The 19,891-nt window shown below is 28.9% G+C and overlaps 4 protein-coding genes and 1 long non-coding RNA gene across 11 annotated transcripts; 3 read left to right on the forward strand and 2 right to left on the reverse strand.

Moving 5' to 3' along the window:
• Positions 1–1,483: 1,483 nt before the first annotated feature.
• Positions 1,484–12,267, reverse strand: LOC122566292 (transmembrane protein 42). Of its 3 annotated transcripts, none has more exons than XM_043723361.1 (4): positions 12,042–12,267; positions 2,129–2,317; positions 1,862–2,008; positions 1,484–1,765 (listed from the first exon to the last, which is right to left on the reverse strand). In XM_043723361.1, exons 1-4 carry the CDS (start codon positions 12,174–12,176, stop codon positions 1,616–1,618), a joined length of 621 nt encoding a protein of 206 aa, XP_043579296.1. In that variant the 5' UTR covers positions 12,177–12,267; the 3' UTR covers positions 1,484–1,615. The 3 variants fall into 3 exon arrangements, with proteins under 3 accessions (XP_043579296.1, XP_043579306.1, XP_043579317.1); XM_043723371.1 differs by lacking the exon at positions 12,042–12,267 and adding an exon at positions 11,771–12,014; XM_043723382.1 differs by lacking the exon at positions 12,042–12,267 and adding an exon at positions 3,398–3,526.
• Positions 3,396–9,551, forward strand: LOC122566232 (protein phosphatase 1 regulatory subunit 16A). 3 transcript variants are annotated; one of them, XM_043723198.1, is made up of 9 exons: positions 3,396–3,532; positions 4,652–4,915; positions 5,001–5,315; positions 5,427–5,569; positions 5,646–5,771; positions 5,852–5,927; positions 6,010–6,227; positions 6,311–6,482; positions 9,157–9,551. In XM_043723198.1, exons 2-9 carry the CDS (start codon positions 4,687–4,689, stop codon positions 9,462–9,464), a joined length of 1,587 nt encoding a protein of 528 aa, XP_043579133.1. In that variant the 5' UTR covers positions 3,396–3,532; positions 4,652–4,686; the 3' UTR covers positions 9,465–9,551. The 3 variants fall into 3 exon arrangements, with proteins under 3 accessions (XP_043579133.1, XP_043579142.1, XP_043579152.1); XM_043723207.1 differs by having other exon boundaries at positions 5,013–5,315; XM_043723217.1 differs by lacking the exon at positions 9,157–9,551 and adding an exon at positions 6,914–7,428.
• Positions 10,435–15,330, forward strand: LOC122566277 (peptide methionine sulfoxide reductase). Of its 3 annotated transcripts, XM_043723325.1 has the most exons (6): positions 10,435–10,845; positions 11,072–11,152; positions 13,898–14,064; positions 14,384–14,504; positions 14,596–14,732; positions 15,030–15,330. In XM_043723325.1, exons 2-6 carry the CDS (start codon positions 11,087–11,089, stop codon positions 15,265–15,267), a joined length of 729 nt encoding a protein of 242 aa, XP_043579260.1. In that variant the 5' UTR covers positions 10,435–10,845; positions 11,072–11,086; the 3' UTR covers positions 15,268–15,330. The 3 variants fall into 3 exon arrangements, with proteins under 3 accessions (XP_043579260.1, XP_043579249.1, XP_043579270.1); XM_043723314.1 differs by having other exon boundaries at positions 10,435–11,152; XM_043723335.1 differs by lacking the exons at positions 10,435–10,845; positions 11,072–11,152 and adding an exon at positions 12,131–12,269.
• Positions 15,331–16,249: 919 nt separating this feature from the next.
• Positions 16,250–19,866, forward strand: LOC122566199. Its single transcript, XM_043723127.1, has 11 exons — positions 16,250–16,848; positions 16,994–17,141; positions 17,289–17,464; positions 17,542–17,714; positions 17,846–17,999; positions 18,142–18,186; positions 18,265–18,415; positions 18,560–18,918; positions 19,043–19,335; positions 19,411–19,518; positions 19,754–19,866. Exons 1-11 carry the CDS (start codon positions 16,771–16,773, stop codon positions 19,848–19,850), a joined length of 1,782 nt encoding a protein of 593 aa, XP_043579062.1. The 5' UTR covers positions 16,250–16,770; the 3' UTR covers positions 19,851–19,866.
• LOC122566309 lies at positions 19,146–19,822 on the reverse strand. Its single transcript, XR_006316456.1, has 3 exons — positions 19,682–19,822; positions 19,394–19,511; positions 19,146–19,280 (listed from the first exon to the last, which is right to left on the reverse strand). It is a non-coding gene; the product is annotated as an uncharacterized LOC122566309 (long non-coding RNA).
• Positions 19,867–19,891: the final 25 nt, after the last annotated feature.

Consider the following 19,891-nt stretch of genomic DNA (forward strand, 5'->3'; position numbering starts at 1 on the left):
TAACGGAAGGCCTACCACGGTAAGGGTGATGAGTTAAAACATGTATAAAAACACTTGAAACGGATAATCTCGAAAATCTGAGACGATTAAATGCTAATTATTTGATTAATGTTTGATTATTACAAGAGCGTTAAGTGAACAATGATCGTAACTTACAGTGATAGACGATTGTTACAATGTATTCTTGTAAATTCAATGAAAATAAAAAAGGTGTCGATGTTGATGATTCAAATAATGATTTAATCTATTGAGAAGTGCAATTACACGAGTCGAGTGTTTAAAGCAGCTCGAGCGGTTAATAGATCATACAAATTTTCAAGATTTACCGTTCAAAGTTGTACACTTAATGGTATGGAAGATTATGGACAAGTGTTTATTGTTACGCAAATGTGTAGCAGAGCAGTAGTAGGAAAATATTTATTAAAAAAGATAAAAAGAGAGAAACTATCATATTTTGGACTGTTGGGAATGACTGACAACCGGTAGGCGGCAGTGTAGAGAACAACACTGTGGCGCAGCCGCCGCTCGATAAAGCCATCCTCTTGCTCCTCTTTTACGTTCTCCTTCTAATACCCTCCTTTTCAACTGCATGATATACCTATGAACCACGACCCTGCCCCACAAAGTAAAAACCTGGTCGACTGAAACTTCTTGGACAGTTCGGTACACATATACCTTTAACTAGGGTACACTACCTATGTAACGAAGTACTAGTAACCCTGGACTAGTAGGATGCTTCGTTACTAACCTACGTCAACTTCCCAGACAATATAAATAAAGACTCGTTATTTAATCAATTTAATAGATTGATTAATTCTTCTTAGATCGAAATTTTAAAGATTCTTTTACTTAGAATTTCAAATCTAGTATTTTTTTGTACTTATAATTAGTTTCGTAAATACGATCAGCTTTGAAATCTTTCTTTTAATTTTAATATTAATTTTAGTTGTTTAATGTTAATATTTTAACAAAAAAGAATAAAGAAATGAAAGAGGAAAAATGTTATTGTAAGATTAAAAAGAACTTCTGATTCAATACAATCAAAAAAGAATTTGTATAGTCTACGTGTAGTAGGAAATAGGGCGGAAGAATCTTCTATTCTTTTTTCCCTCGCGTTTCTTATCCAGTACTATTACAAGCACAGAGATCTACTTTAGTCTCTATAAACAAGTACACTTCAGGTCTTTTCCCTTGCCGGTTTCTCGGTCGTTCTTTTCGTATTTTCCATTATCTTTTTTTTAAAAGAAAAATGAAAACCAAAGACGATAAGCCTGTATTAATCTTTATACGCTCAGTTAAGTAGCGCAAATCATGGGCAATCACAAATATCGCATAACAAATAATGAAATAAATTTTACAAAGCTGAAATAAGGTTTCGAAAATTTAAAGACGAATAACAGTTTAACAAGAAAAAGAATTAACTGGTACGAAAAAAAGCAAAAAGAAAAGAGGTCTTGCAATTCCCTTAAAAAAAGTCTCAGTATAATTTTTTATTTATTTATTCAATTTATACATACTAAAATAGATAATAATATTATTACAATGTAAATAACATGTAGACACAGTATAATATTAAGAAAGTAGCAGAAAAAGATTTCCAAATCATTTTCGGAAATTATTCGCTCTTCGATCTCTTCAGGGAAGATACATGATCGTCTTTGGATTGCGTACAAGAGATGACCAATAAACCCAGAATAACGAAAGATATACCGCACCACCAAGTAAGCGACGTTGATTCGTTAAAAATCAAGGAACCCGTAAGAGCCTTTAAGAAAAAATAAATCAGATCTAAATATGCATTCACTTTCCTTTGTGTTCTCATTTTAGTATATATATATCGATAGAAGAATAAGTAAAATACCGAGCAGATATAACTGGTGGCGGCGCTAGTTATTGTACATGGTAAAGAAGATCCGCTAGCATTGAGTGCTTTCACGAAAAATGCGTAGCCCACGGTGTTGCTTATTATCATTAGTATTAAAAGTACTCCTTTAAGTAGCAATCCGAACTTATTAAAAAATAAATAATTAGTTTTGAATAAAAATAGTGGAATTTAATTTATACACAAGATTGTAAATATTATTAAATACTCTTTATGCAAATAATAGTTGCGAAGAACATCACTTACAATGGAATCCACATTGGCACCACCAGCAAGTTTACCAAGTAGACTTCCGATAGTTGCAAAGAATCCACTGACGACAGCTAAACGAATATTTGGTTCTTGCTTTGTTTCTTTCATATATGATGTCGAGGAAGGTTGACTTTCTTTCAATGTCAACGAAGAAGAAAGTTTACGTTTCATTACTAAGCACTCCTGTTAATATATTATTTCGCTTATAAAATAATGACATAGAATTATTTTCAATCCATATCACTTTTAACTTTACTGACGTGAAACTGAGATTTCTACTAGTACCGTAAACAAAGTATAACATCCTATACTTTATGCGCGATGACTACGGATCTTGTTTTCATGGCGGGAGTATTAAAATGAGTGAAAAACAAATCAACTTTCTAATTACCCATTTTATTGAAAATCTTCATGCTAATAAAATATGAATAATTACGTATATAAGGAAGACACTGTCCTTTGTTACTTTACTTTATTTAATAATTCAATTTGTAATATCCTTATTTACTTGCACAAAAAATGAGAGATAGGAGAAAAGGTTAGATAAATATACAATACACATCAATTATAATAGAATCTTTCTCAAAATTTATCGACTAATAGATATTCTTACATAATTAAACAAATAAAACTGTACTAATGAATCGTTAAGATAAGTTAAATTCCGAGATTCAATGACTCAATAAATTAATTTGATTATACTCAAGAAAGAACGGTAAGATAACAATGTACATACATACATTGTGTATGTCATAAATTAATAGCGATATTTGAATTTCCAAGAAGGTGCTAAGCACTAAGTTCCACGATCTTCTGATTCGATATGTGTTACAAATATACCATAATCTGTAGAAAACAAAATGAATACACAGCATATAGCGCGTGTACGCATAGAGACTGGTCGTGCGTAAGAGATACACAATTTGAAAAAAGACAAAGTTAGCGCGCGGTGAAGGGAACGCGCGAATGGTTTTCTACAGGTAGTTTAAAAATGGCGACTGACAGGTACGCGTTTCCTCGCGTGCACGGCGCCGCGACGAGATCAAACGCGACGTGATTTTCGTGAAATTAAAAGCAAGAGGTTCGTCCACCCTCTTCGGTTCAATTTCATTTAGTGGAATCGTCGCATCGGAGAGACCGTAAAAATTATGTTACGTTTTGATCAATCAACACGGTGACTTTCTCTCTCTCCGCTACGTCGTGTACTCGCGAGATTCAGCTCCACTTTTCAGTTCAACTTGGCAAGATACTAAAATTTCCTACCTTCATCTCGCCCGTTTTCCGAACCGAACGAAAAAAGAATCAAAAGACGAACGAATGAACGAACGAACGAGTAAACTTCCGCATTCCACTGGATCGCGAACGAATAAGTGAACGAGCAAGCGATCACTTGCCGATGTGAGTAGATACCGCGATTTGACACCCCCCAGCCTTAGAACAGATTTCTTTCACCTGCATTAACTCTCGAGTTACAATCATGAAATGGCATACACACTCGCATTTCCGTTTCTAAGTCAGTTCCATCGATATTTTATTCATCACTGATTTTATTTTTTTCTCCCACTCTTCACCTGTATTCTTCTATTTCACCTATTTTGTCTTTTATACGAGGAATATATTGTTTTTTCCATACGTTGAAATAAGAAACAAGAAATAAAGAATGAGAAAACAATGCCACCCAATATAACACCTTTGCATATGTTATTTTCGTTACCTGTTGAAATCTTTTAATTATATAATTTATCATAGAAAAATTACACTATATCATGTATAGAGTAAGATAAGATTAAATTGTACATTTTTATTTTGTGATAATTTAATTACGGATAATTTTATAATTTTTCACTAATTTTGTTGTTAATTGTTTTATTGATTTCTACATGTAGTTTTTAGTTTTATATAGAAAACATAATTTTATGTGAATTTTTTATTGCGTTAATGCTTTGATTACATCATATCATGTTTAAAAATTATAAGGTTTGTGTAAAAACCATTTCCATAAAGTAACTCTTTCAGAATTATCAAGTGCAAATGCATTTTTTTCATAAATTTAAAAAAGACTGTAATGGAAGCATATTTTGTTTTAAGAAAAAACTACAAAGCAACGTTAACTTATTGTTACTGATTATATGATGAGTCAAATAAGTATTTTGGAACATTTGTGTAAATAATGTACATTTACTTACCTAAGTAGTTGATAAATATGACAAAGTTTTGGATAAAAGTATGATATCATTCACAATGAAAAAGCAGTTAATTTTACACAGATTTTGAATCTGAAAGAACAAAACTTGATATTATAACAGAATGATGCCTAATGTATGTCACAAAATTTTAAAATGTCTTGAAATGCGTTCATGGTTTTATAAGTATAAAGGTAATCTCGTTGGCTTCCAAATCCCGTTTTATCATAGTATTTCTGATAAGAGTTCTGTTTCATGTGTATTGAAGACACTAACACATTATAATACTAAATAATACATACAAAACAACATACAATCTGTTTCTTTTGAGTAGGTAAATACAGCTGTGAAAATTACAAAAATATAGCCATGGAACATTCAGATTTAGTAGCAGAAATGGTACATGTAGAAAGGTTAACAACACAAGAAAGATTGCATTTGGCTCGTCACAGAAGACTCCAACAATTGAAAGTATGGCGTCAACGTGAAAAAGAATGGCTACGACATCAAACCAGACATACAAGTAACAAACGTCACATATATTTTAGTGACAGTGTAATGCTATTAGAAGCTGCAGCAAGAAATGACATTGATGAAGGTAATCTGACATAATTTTTATAATATTATTATTTGCAATTACTTTTAATATAACTGAGTATATCAGTCGGCATATTAAGAAGTAGCATATGCTTTAGTGAGGCGACTCTTGAAAAAAGGAGTAAATCCAGATTCAACTAATGAAGATGGACTGACCGCTTTACATCAGTGTTGTATAGATGACAATGAAGAAATGATGAAATTACTAATCGAGTTTGGAGCAAATGTTAATGCAGAAGATAGTGAAAAATGGACACCATTACATGCTGCTGCTACCTGTGGTCATTTACACTTAGTTAAAAATCTCATTGCTAGAGGTGCCAATTTATTAGCTGTGAATGCTGATGGTAATATGCCTTATGATATTTGTGAAGACGAAAAAACATTAGATTGCATTGAAGGTAAAAATCCTTAAAATACATATCTGTAATTAAAAATTACTTAAAAAATGCAGGATTACAAAAAATATACAGGAATGATCTTTTGATTTTAATTTGTTTATATACCTGTAGGAGAAATGGCAAGACGAGGTGTTACTCAAGAATTAATAGATGAAACTAGGGCTTCAATAGAAGTTCAAATGTTACGAGATTTACAAAATATAGCTTCTATAGGTGGTGATCTAGAATATAAAGATCATCAAGGTGCTACACCTGTATGTATACCAATTTATTAAGTTTATTAATTTTAAAAAATAATTGTCAATAATCTTTTTCTTTTTTCAATTTTAGCTTCACATTGCAGCTGCAAATGGTTATTTAAGGGTAGTTGAATTTCTTTTAGACCAACATGTTTCAACTGATGTCGAAGATAATGACAAATGGCAACCAGTTCATGCAGCTGCTTGCTGGGGCCATGTATGATCTGAATTACGCTTTTTATATTAACTAACTTATTTAAATTAAACCCATTTTCTACATTCATTTTATCTTTTTAGTTGGAAGTTCTTGAGTTACTAGTACAAAATGGAGCTGATCTAAATGCAAAAAATAAACACGATGAAACGCCAGCTGGTAAAAATATTTTTGCTAATAAAATATTGAAGATTATATTTTTGTATTAAATATTAATTAATTGTTAAATTTAATTTTATAGATATCTGCGAAGATCCGGAAATTAGAGAAAGGATAGTAGAACTTAAAACAGAACAAGAAAGTAAACGATTGCGAGAAGCACAGGGAAGACGGGTACGCAGATCTCAAAGTATAAATACACGTACTCAAAGCGTAAGAAGAACTTCGATAAGGGATAAGGTTTTGACTACAAAAAAGGATGCTCAAGAAGAAGCTCGTCTTAGATTACAAGCGCAACAGGTAACAAAGAAAAATAATATTTGTTATTGATTATGTAATGTTAGAAACAATTAAAATCAAACAACAGAGAAATTATGTTTCAGACATACGTTGGCGGTTCGACTACGAATGTTCCACAATCGGAAAACGAAGCCAACGTACGAGAAAATACAAGTAGCGAAACAGATTCTAATGTACCACCAACAGCTGCACGTAAAGCTCCTGAGGGGAAGGATAATGAATCTTTCCTTCACGAGGACGTCGATAAAGAATCAGGTATATTCCAAATCATGTTAAACTCGCACTGGTTATGGTTAAGTAGAATCCTCTGGTAAATGGTAGTTTTATGCATAAGATTTGTGCAAAAAAAGAAATATGTTACGTGTCATGTCCATTTAAACTGTGCGTTTGGTCGCATAACTCGACCTTGTTAACGTTGTATAGTTATTGTAACTTTATATTTATCATGCGCTTATTATGTTTAAAACAAAGCAAAATATTTCTTAACGAATTTTTGATAATCCAAAGAAATGAATTAAAGACTGACAGTTAAAAATTATAAATAATCGCTATTGTGTTAGTATAAAGATTGGAACAGTAATTTTTACTATAAATTGGTTAACAAAAGTATTAAGCATTGATCATTTATCAGCCCTTTCTGTTTTCTGTTACTACTGCGTCGTGCTCCTGAATAATTGCGAGGTCAGTTTTCTATATCACTTTCTTATTTCTTTAAACGTATTTTTCAACACAGCGATGTATTATTTTTTAACTTCTTACGTGATTGTACGTTCGAAATTTTCTCTTGTAACAATTGAATTATTTTTATGTGCTGTGTATATATAATATGTTCTTCTTTTTTTAAAATATCTTTATAGCATAAAAATATTTCTCCGAATTAAACATTTTGTGGCAAGGGCTAAATTGCATTGGCTTAATTTTCAGTACTTTTTTGCAAATAATATGTTAGCATTTGGCAAAGCTTATTGGTCATTATTTGTGAAGAGACATTATAATAAGTTTAACAGTTAAAAACCAAGCTCTTGTAATGTTGTTTTTATACTTACTACTTAAAATGTTCTAAGCTTAAACGCACATTCATAGTACACAAATAACTTAATACTCTCTCTATATATATACAAGTAGGATGAAGACTTTTACTGTAACAGTTTCCCAAAAAATTACTTTGTGAAGTAAATAAAGTATTGCAAATGTAGCTTCATTTGGTAATATTACTAGTATTTCATATTTTACCAAACAGATTAACTAAACTTGAATCTATATTGTAATGCATCAGTAATCAATATTCAATGAGCACTTTCACGTAATACTTACATATCATAGAAAGTTTGTGAATTAAAACATTAAACATATCGATTTGCTGTAATATACATACATATATATTAGATTTGTGAAAAGTTCTGACATATTCTTTATTTACTCACATTATAACAGTAAATTGTCATGTTTAGCAAATAGACGACAGCTACTTATATTTATAGATATAAATAAATGAATAAATATATATATATATATATATATTTATATATATATATATATATATATTTATATATATATATATATATATATAGCTCTTGTTTTGTTTGCTTTTTATTGATTGTGTTTTGATAACAAAGCATTTTAATATTTACGATTTTACGTGTACATGTTCTATAATTTAATGTTTGCCTAATGACATAAAAAACTTATATGCCAACAATAAAAAACAATGTTAAGAAAAATAGAAATAGAACTTTCTCACACACCTAACATGTTGGTTCTGCTAATGATTAACTGTATTCATTCAATGTTGGTTACGTACTCACGCGATGTGTCTTCCCGTCTTTTAGTTTTATCGCTAAATGATAAAGTCGTTACGAGGTCAATTGTGTCACGACATTATGTTTCATATTATTGCTAATAGGAGTCTATAATAGATTCCACATCAAATCAATCATACTGATAAAATGTAACATTAACAAGCATAAAATTTGTCTTAATTTAAAAGTAAAAAGTTATACAATTAAAAATTTGTTTAAATATTTTGGTACATATTTAAATCGTTGATTATTACTATAAAGATGTTGATATAAAATGTTGATGTTTAGTATCATATAGCACACTTGTTATCTTTTAAAAATAATAAAATTTATGATAATGTTATTGTAATATTTATATTGCGTACTATTATATTTTAATAAATTTTATTGCATAAATCAAAGGCATTAGTTTAAGAAATGATTGATTTGACAAATCTTATTACTTTATTATAATAAAAGATATGTTTGGACATTGACACAGCTAAAAATAGTGTTAATAAATACGTCTAGAAAATATTAAGTCATTTTAGTGTCCCAGAGAATTCAACTATTATTTGCTTTGTATGTACATACATATTTCTGTATACAAATATTATGTTTAATGCATATGAATATCAAATTGTAAACTAAATCTGTTGTGTTTTATAATACAAAAATTTGTATAAATGCATTCATATTTTAAAACCTAAAGATTTAGTTTACAACGTGATAAAATAATAAACAAAAGTAACTTATTACCCACTTTTTATCGGGGTAAAGAAGAAACCGATATGTTGTTAAAAATGTTCTTCTTTCTCCTAAAAAAGAAGTCTGAGAACATGATAATAAATGCGATAGAAGGTAGGAGACGAAGGATAAAGGTGTTTTTATGTAGAATAAAGAGAACATGTTTCTGGTGCTCCGTCATGCAATGTTTCTAATGCTTATTGCTGAAGCATGTACCGCTTAGCGCATGGCTGCAAGTTTTCATACTAGTCGAGTTTCTTTTGAAGTGCTATTTCAGTGTATAAAAAGGGGAATTAGGTGGAGGGTAATACAAGGTGGAATGGGATGAGAGGGAAGGAAAGCAAATTTCACGTGAACCAGAAGGAACAAGAAATAGCATTGGATTTACATGTTTGCCTCGATAGTGACAGGGCCCGACTCGCCGATCAGTAATCAGCAGCCGATCTACGCGTCAGACAGCGACACCAACGGCAAGATCAACATACACGTCTCGGTAGTTTTTGTCAAATCATTATCGGATTTGAAGAAACAAAGGGCACAAAATCGGCATATATCCGCTGGATCGATAGATGCTAATGGAAATGGTATTCCCGGGTCGCCTATCTCCAATTCTGAACTCAACACTGGCAGGGATTTTCAGAGATTCACCGGAAATACCAGCGACATTGTCGGTGATAATCATTCTGAAAAAAGTTGCTGTACTGTCATGTAATTATTTTTAATTACTTTCTTCCTTACCATTACCTAGATTGCGAATTTTTATGCATTTTTGTAAAATCTAAAAGTACAAAAATGCACACAATGCATATAATATGCAAAAACATAAAATATCCAAAGTAGAGTATTTATTATAATACGTGATAAATGAAACAGAATTCTATTTAAATTCCATTTCTTTAAGTGTATCTATAAAAATATAAAAATCCGCAGTCTACTCATCACCTTCTTTAAAAATCATTTAATTCCATTTTATTCTTGTTCCCCGCAACTTTAGTACCTTCGTCAACATGTACTTATAAATCTATGTATCTCTTCCATAGAAAACCGTAGATAATTGTACCAAACGAGATTCTTTTATTTAGATATGGTGCAAATTAACGTCTGTTTCGATCTTGTCTTTTAAGTACCGTCTAATAGTTTCTTAGACCTTGATTAATTTTATAAGCTGTTCGCGTACGATTTTGAAAGGAAATCGCGTGGGGTCTTGAACAGATGATGCGCTTACAAATTCGAGATAACGGGATCGTATAGATTTCTAATCTGTATTGTACTTAAGCGAATATTTAAGTAATTGCGATACAATTAACTGAATTTATAGTTAAGTTTCGAATATGTACAGAATTTTATTTATTACAGCGTAAAAATAATGTATATTTCAAACAATAATTATTGAATTGTATATTGCGCAAGAACTCATTTTTGCGGCTACTATGTATGATATCGTATATCGTAGATATTTCTCGTGTTTTTTATAAAAATGTTAATTATAAATAATATTTTTTATATTCATTTAGATATACATATTTCTACGAATACTTTTATTTGTAAATTTTGATGTGTGCCGTTATTCCGTAATAGTATATATCCTGTATTTTTTCTTAGAAATATATCTTGAATTATATGATATTCAATCAACATTAATTTCACATCCTATAAATATGCATTGCATATTTTTACATTTCAATGAGAATTTACATTTTAATATTATTTATATTAATTTCCGTACTTTTTCCATTTATATAAATTTTATATATGCATTTCTGTAATCATCAGATTTACGAAGTGGAAATTGAATTTTGATTACATTCATATTTCGTTCACATTTTTATTATTTTCGTATGTAATAAATATACTCACGTATGAACCAATAAAGAATGAAACAAACATTTTTACTATAATTACATAATGTTTCTATATTATACCATCTTAATAAATTAATTCTATGCACGGCAAAATATCATTTTTCATTTTAAATATATTTGGAAATGTCCCTGACATCCTCCATCGTTGAACGTGATAATCACGTGCTCACGTTAATCGAAGCTGATTAAATTTTCAAAGAAGACCTAGCTTAACGAAAGCGGCGAAGAAAGGTATAAGTATAAATGCATAAAATCCATTGCATTTTCATTACGTTAAACATTTTTGAAATCAATATTTCTAATCGCATGAAACATTTACATTTTATCGAAGTAAACAAATATTCGAACAAAGTTGCAAAGATTCCAATTCAATTGTTGCAAAAAAATTTAACTTCTACTATTGTCTTTAACAATATTAATGAATGAATGATTTTTCTTATGGATCACTTATCAATAGACATTTCTATCAAAGATGGTGACACCAAATTTAACCCTCTTACTACGCAGGAGTTTCATCGCAATCAACCATCGCTACTTGGTATGTCACTATTAATTTGCACAATTTTACTATATTTTTCAATCAAGTTATCTTTGATTAGATTTATTATATTGTTAAATCCGACGTTTCGACGATTGTGGAATGATGCATGTCCAACCTATGCGCTTGTACTATATTTGGCATTATGAAAATGCCAAACTTCCCGATACTGCCATGTTCCAATAAACATTTGTAAATGAATAAATTACATCAGATATTATGTATCTCTGCAAACATCAAATACACAGGAAATAAAAGACGCGATAATAACCTCTCTGCATGATCGAAGCCGTGGATGACGAGCTACTGAGCTTAGTGTGCAGGGTACAATAATTACATCAGTCGGTCCAGCAATTGTTATCTAATGTAACGAACACATGTGGCTTCAATTTTCTGATGCAACTTGGGCGAATAACTTACTGAACTCCAGTTAAATTGACAATTAACACATACCCTATATACAATGAGATTTGACATCGATTAATGGCACAGTATCTCTCGCGAGTGAGGTTAATATCGATATTTTTAGCCACGTTCTTTGATCCGGTATTTTAAAACACGCACCTTTTAGTTTTAGGCTAATGATTATATGTATCCGATTTGTAAAGAAATACTTACAGATATTTTACTACACAATTTGTAAATTTTATGTATGAATGAAATGCACAGCACCATTTAAACATTAAAATTATAATAAAATATACGAATAACCTTTACCAGTCTTTACCGTTAGGAAGTATATATGTACATACTCTGTGACGTCACAAATGCAATTTTTGTTACCAAATAACCAACACAATAGTAGAAAATGTAAGCAGAAATGCTAAGGCAGCAATATCGGACAATTAAAATTGAAAATTGAATTAAGATTTAAAAGAGAGTTACTTACTAACGAAATATGTATTCTGAGAAAAGAGTGGTGGTAGTTCGTATTGAAGAGTAGGGAAAAGAGAAAGAGGAGGGATACCGTGATAAAAAGTAGAGCTGCTGAAGCACGCGGTAGTTTCTTGTTCTTTTCAGTCATCAGCGGAGTATCGGCCGTTGAATTGGAGTGAATCTTTACTTTCTTATCTTTTCGTTTATATTTTTAATCTTTTCTATTTTATCGCAAAATAAGGTAAATAATTTTTTTAATATCATTTAAAATTAGCTTATTTTAATTTTAACGTATTTTTGTAACACTTCTACTAAACAGAAAAGATGTTACATATTGATACTGCTTAAAATATCACATGAATTTTTCAAAAAGTAGATTTTATTAATAAATATTAGAATAGAAAATAATAATCAAAACAGAAAATTCAGTAATTAAGAAAGTAAATAAGTCAGCAAATTCAATTACTTTTTTATGATTAACAATATTTTATTATTTTGACAAACTTTGATTATTTTTATTAATCTTTTTAAGCTGTCATCAATAAAAGTTGTTATGTCATAAATTTCAATTTGTTAATCAAATCATGTAACTAAACCATCTGAACTGCTTGTCACTTATAGACAAACTATTATATATTAGTTTATGCTTGACTCTTTATTTCAAAAAGTCACATAACTTGGCTAATTTTCAGAACTTTGTTTCTATAGGTATTTTTCTTTGAGTATATATTGACGGGAAGTAAAACAGTTCCAAAAATATTTCCTTAAATAATTGAAAAAGTAGGAAGTTCTAATTTACCATTTACATAATTTTCTTTTTTTATGAAATAGTAAGATTTAAACAAATTTTTTGGTGATGAATAATATTTAATGGTGGTACATAATCACACAATAGATCCATCTTTGATTACATGTTACCATGCTCATGAGATTAAACTACAATAGATTCAAGTATATTGAAGTCAATGAATAGCATTTCAAGCATCTTGTAAGATACATCAATATATTTTCAAGTATGTACTCTATTTTTATACTTCTAATTATGATATATTGAAATTGTTACAGGATTCGAAAATATATTCATTTTTGCATACATTCGAAAATAAAATTAAACAAATTAATTAATGTAATTTTTATCGTAAGAAAAAATAGTAATATTGCGTATTCAAATATTGAAAAGAATTTTGGATTTTAAAGTATGTTATTACAGAGTAATACATTTCAATGTAATTTCATTAACGGAAACGATGAAGGTGATCAAGTTATGTGGTTCACCCTGTATAATTTCTTCACGCTTTTTTTGTACACGCATCTGACACAAGCATCAGATCTGTAATTTATACACAACGGGTGTCATAAAAAAGGACTGTTTTTATGCATAAAGATACAAGGTCAATATAAGGCAAAATAATTTTTTAAACAAACGAAATCTCCAAACAGGTGTCGATACTAAAATACTTACAATTAATTTTACTCATATTCATAAGCATTTTATTGGGTCTAACACTAACGCCCGTTAAAAACATTTCCAATGTTTAAAATTCTAAAATTCTACTAATATCGAAAAAGAATTAAGAATTTTTGTGCTTTATATAAAAGAAAAATGATTTTGTTTGATAAAATCTTCGTTAAAAAACTATTATTATTCTGCTACTAGTCATCCTCAGCTTAACCGTTACTTAGCAGGTTTCAGGTTTCTTTATCGGATCAAATCAAAACATCATTACGGCACGTGAATCGAATAATTTTCGCTTATATCCCTTGCGATCATAATCTAACATACTCAATTTCAGTTAGCATTTTTGTAATTGTATCAAGTACTCTCTTTTATGACCTTCTGCGTGATTTGGCACGTGTTGATGACGATAGTCGAACAAGATGCCAGGACAATTCAAAGAAATCCAAGCAAAACGTGCAACATTCGGAATGGGATGCTTTTGGGCTGGCGATTGTCTTTTTGGCGTTTTACCCGGTGTAATTAGGACTTGCGTTGGCTATGCCGGAGGACAAAAGGAATCACCAATTTATAGAAATATGTATGTTCTTATACCATTTTCATTTTCTTTCTCTAAGAATAACTAAGTATGTCTAAAACTTTTTTTTTAGATATGTGCAAAATTTGTTCTTGAACAATAATTTATCTAATATCATTTTTAAAAAATATACAATAAAGATAATTATCTACAAAATAACACTTACATATATATATTTTTATTAATTTTCCTAGTACAAATATTAATACCTTCTACATGTTTCTTTTTTATAGCAAATTTATTAATCGCTATATATCAGATAATACCTCTGTAATGTATTTATGACCTGTAATACCGTAATCTATTCTATTCTCGTTTACAGTGGAGATCATACGGAAGTCGTCGATATCGAATATAATCCAGACATAATATCATATACACAATTACTCGCTTTATTTTGGCAGAATCATGAATATGGTCTCACTACAAAGATCAAGAGACAGGTAAATGTGTATAATGATTTTTATTATAAGTATTTAATTTTTAATCTTACTAATTATTAAAAGATGATTATTTTTTTGCTATTGGTTCCAGTATATGTCACTGGTTTTGTATCATGATGAAGAACAAAAGTTGCTAGCTGAAAAGTCACGTGAACAAGAACAGCAGAAACGTACAAATCTAATTCTCACCGAGATAAGAAAATTCGAAAAGTTCTACCCGGCTGAGGAGTAAGAATTATGCGTTATAACTATAACAATCTTTTTCGTAGAAAAGTGCAAAAGGAAATGATTTTGGATCGATACATTACTTTAATTAACATTGTTATATGATAGAAAAAGAGAGAAAGTTCCATCAATTAATGATGTAATATTATTTGATGTGATCTTTTACGTTGATTTTTATTAGGCTAAATATATCGCTAAATATTTACTTAAAAATTTTAGAATCGTCCGTAACGAATTAAAATATTTAAATAAGTGATTTTCAATATTTTTAAATGATTGATTCGTTTTTATTTTTTTCAGTTATCATCAAAAGTATCGACTTCGAAATCATCCATGGCTAATCGAAACTACTGGTCTCACCAGCGACGAAGTTCTTCGAAATTCACCTTTAGCTGCTAAATTGAATGGTTACATTGCTGGTGCTGGAACGGTCGAACAATTTGAAAAAGACTTACCTAATCTTGGTTTAAGTGAGAAAGCTGCGCAGTATTTACAGAAATATGTAATCGAGAATCAAGGAAACGGTTTATATTGCTAGCTTAAGAATGTTTAATAATTCTTCGTATGTAGTACAGATCAAATAGGATTTATTTCCTCGTAAGAAGAAGTTTTTAAATCTGAGAAAAGACTTCCTTACGCAATGCAGGTTTTCTGTGAACCTGTCTTAAAAAAATATGTCTGGAATCGTTCGCCGAACGATTTTAATAATGCGAATGAGGGTTTAGCTCGATTTTAAAAAGTAGTTATGTTCGGTAAATATCCTTCTTGTTAGTATTAAAACCTTTCGTTTTCTATCATTTTTATTGTAGTATGTAAGTTTTACTAACAGGATATTAATACTATACTTCATGCATAAATGAGTAATAACAGGTTTGTTTGCTCAGCAGTATCGACATGTCGTTTTTTAAAAAGAACTAAAAATTAATTTGCAGTAAGATAGGCTGTGAAAGGTATATACAGATAATTCTGTTTGCAATAATTTGTTTTTTGATCACTTCGTACATTCTATAAGTTTTATAAGTTTATCGCATTATTATTCATCCTAAGAAAAAAAACAAATGACTACAGAGCATACAACTGAAGCATGCTTTTTAAATTCTTCAAGTTGTAACTTTTTGGATAATATTACTATTTCGTATAACAAATATTTATTACATATAAAAATACAATTATGTAATATTTATTAAGAATTATGACCACGAGTATTAGTAAATGTATATAATTTCAAGACAACTGCGTTGTCAGATACGCACGCTTACGTACATATAGATATATGGTATGGTGAAGTGAGATACGATAGTATATCGGAATTTAATGTGTTTCTAACTCATTTACTTCACATTATAATTTGTCTTTTATATATAATTTACTTATATAAAATTAATTTGCATTGCGAAAAAATCAAAATATATGTAATAATCGTTTATAAAAATCAGTAAAATAGCTGAAAAATTAAAATAACGATTACGAGTTCTACAAATACTTTAAATACTTTTCTTTTTGTTTCTCTTCTGTACTTTCTCCTCTCTTGATTATATGCATTGTAACTTTTAAGAATAGGTAAGTTTGTCTACAATTCTTTTGTAACTTTCTTATATTTTCTCTTTGTAAATTTCTTATATTTTTCCAAATATTAACAGTTTAGATATTACTTTTTGTAGCCAATATCTTAATCACTATATGTATGTATAGATACCGAATTTAAAAGGCGCTGCTTGAGCAACGCGCATGTTATACATACATGCGCATACACATACAAGCAAATTCGCTTTATTTTTAAAGATTGTTATCGCTACTCCATTACAACATTTTTTTGTTACACACATGGATGTGACATTGAATAAGTATGTTCCATTTAAAAATACGTATTAAAATAGTATCAACAGTCGGAGATAATGTGTGCCAATTTTTTTAATTGGAAAGATTGTAGGAATCATTTTTTCTAAATAAACACAAAAAATTCATGGGAAATTTAAAAATTCGATTATAAAGTATACAAATTTTGAATACGATATAGCTTCTGTAAAAGCATAGTTCAGTTATGCTTAAAGGTTATATGATAACTGCGTTCTTGATTGCAGTTACATATTCATCTTTTCCATACACAAATGAACGTAAAGTAAGTATAGGTACAATAAGTAATTAAATGTAATATCTGATGTTTATTTTTATGCCTGTATATTCATCACTCATTTATCAATATCACTTGTAAAAATAGAGCCCTATATTTACTTTATTTTATTAAAAACATTTTTTGCTTACAGTATATCTGTGATGCTGATGGTTGTAAAATATTAACAAATAATTTGAATAATAATATCTCATCTATAAAATATTGTACAAGTGAAGATATTTCCACTGATGTTAATTTTTCAATAATAGAAAATAAAAATGAAGCTTCTGAATCTCCTGGTAAATAATAATATATATTTATATCCAGATTTTCAGAAAAAATAATTAAACTAAAGTATATATATAATAATAATAACATTTTAAGTATAAATAAAATCTATTTATATTACATTATAAAATTTTTAAATCATATTTAATGTTTCACAGCTATTATACAGATTAATCTTAAACCACCAAAAAGTATATGTAAATATGTATTAACTTTGTTAACTAATGCATCAACTAGTGAAGAAAAGTGTGTGAATTATAAATTTCACAATTCTTATGGAAGTGAAACTCATACTAGGAGTATCATGTGGTTTGTTTCAGATAAACAGTATCAGGTAATAACTTTTAATTTTGACATTGTATAAAATGAATAATTTGTTGGAAGATTTAACATCTATTTTTTGTTTTTTAGAACACTATTGGAATTTTTGTTCCATATATATTTACCGCATGTTATTCTGTTCAATTTTCCTTTGGTAGGGATGTAAAGATGTTAGAACATAATAAATTCATAAAAACAAAATATAAACGAACAGAAATCATGACACCAATATTTGAATGTACATATGACTATAATATTGATAAGTATGTTTATATTGTTATAGATTGATTAATTTGCACAATATCTATTAAGAAAATAGTTATATAATATTTTTATGTCATATTTTCTTAAATATTAGAATGTTACTTAAATTTTGAAAATTTGATAAATTTAGAAAAATGGGACATCTTGAGGTACTCCTTTATAAACCTATGGTTACAGCTGGAGTAATAAGGTTGGGAAAACTTTGGTATGATTCATCTGGAAATGAAAGCTGTCCTTTTAATAAGAAAGAATTTCCTAATGCTGTTTGGAGCTTCGATGTTTTGGTAAAATTTTAATAATACATAATATATAGATCGATGATGTTTCATATTATTGTGAAATATTTAGACTCTTGTGTATATGTTAAGTTATAATTTGATAATGTAAGTAAACTAAATTTTTATAAAATTTATATATTATTTTTAGGACAATTATTTAGGAGATAAAAATTATAACTTTAATACAACTTTGGTAAGTCTTATGTTTGATATTTCTCAGTTGTACTCTAATATACTGTTACGAAATTAAAATTTGTTATTTGATTATTAGTTAACAAATGAAATATATAATAGAAATTTGACATTTCAAACTGAAATTTCACAAAAGGTAAATTATTGTGTTTCAATATTTTTATATCGTGATATAAGATGTCAAGAATACACTTTATGGGAACCACCTGACATATGTTCTTGGTACCAAAGTAAGTAAATAAAAGATATTATTATGTTCATATATCTTTCTTAATTTATTGCTTAAGATAGTCAATATTTCCCAGTTTGAATTTAGATGTATAATAACTTTTTCAATGCTGTGTAGTAAAGTATAATGGATGTTTTATTTACAGATTGTCAAGATATTACTGTTTCAACTTTTGGTGTACCAACTAAAATTAATTCTGATACAACTTCTTATTCGTACCTGCCAATTACTATTATTACATTAACTATATTTACAATTATTGGAATTATGTATCTCATCTATATCATACATATTTATAGTATGCAAGGAAAAAGCTTTCATAGAAATATTTGCAATGGAAATGTTCTTAAAACCAATGAAACTAAATATAAAAAAAAAGAAAAATTTGAAGACGCCAATGTTAAAAATACAGATATTATATTGCTATATCCTAAGGGTTCTGAATCGTTTATGGCATTGATGGCAGATTTTCGCGGACTACTTAGTCATGTTTGCCGGTGTGTTGTAAGTTATTTACAATAATATACAGTTTAAGAAAGACTACAAAGATATAATTTACTACAATTGAAGATATGATTATCTATTACAATGTAACATTGATTAATTGTATTATCTATATACCTTATAGGTACACGATTGGTATGATGGCATAGAATGGAATTATGTGGCTGAGATCGGTGCTTTTGATTGGTTTGCAGAAATGCTCCATAAAGAATGCCGCGTTGTTTGGGTAGATACTCCAATAATGCGTGCATTAATCACACAAAGATTTAACAATAGTTTATCTCTTAAAAATTTAGAACAGTATAATTTCGTAAATATTGGCGATTTCCGTGACGCAGTATTTCCTACAGTATTTAATTTATCTAAACGTAATATCGGAAAATCAACATTACATGAGCCTAAACATTTTATTGTACGGTTAGTACAAATTTTATAGTTACTACTTTTATTTAAATAAAAGTGGCATTTATATTACCTTTTTATATTTTGCAGATTAAAAGAATTTGACAATTTTGAAAACGATAATGATCCTTTTGTTGATTTGTCTCCGCATATGAGATACTTTATACCTCAGGATTTAAACTTGCTGTGTTCTGATTTGTAAGTTTTCATTACCAGAAATACGTTTATGTAATAATTTTATTATAGAAGATAATATAATGTTATTACGTTCAATAAGTAATATGATATAGATATTACATATATTTAAAAAAAATACACTAATATTGCTAATGAAAGCAGTATAAATATGAATATTGTATACCTTTTTCGTACCGGTGCCGATATTATTATATTATCAGCTTGTATACATTTACAATGTATATATGTATTTTAGGTCAGCAGTGGACTTAAATATTATTGTGCCATTCATAAGCCAAGAAGATCTTATAAAACAACATTTACATTATGTAAAATTAGATTTTTATAAATAAATATTTCATAATTATTTATAACTGTTTATAACAATTAGTAT

Source organism: Bombus pyrosoma, linkage group LG1, assembly GCF_014825855.1.
Source record: "Bombus pyrosoma isolate SC7728 linkage group LG1, ASM1482585v1, whole genome shotgun sequence".
In the NCBI taxonomy this organism is placed as follows: domain Eukaryota; kingdom Metazoa; phylum Arthropoda; class Insecta; order Hymenoptera; family Apidae; genus Bombus; species Bombus pyrosoma.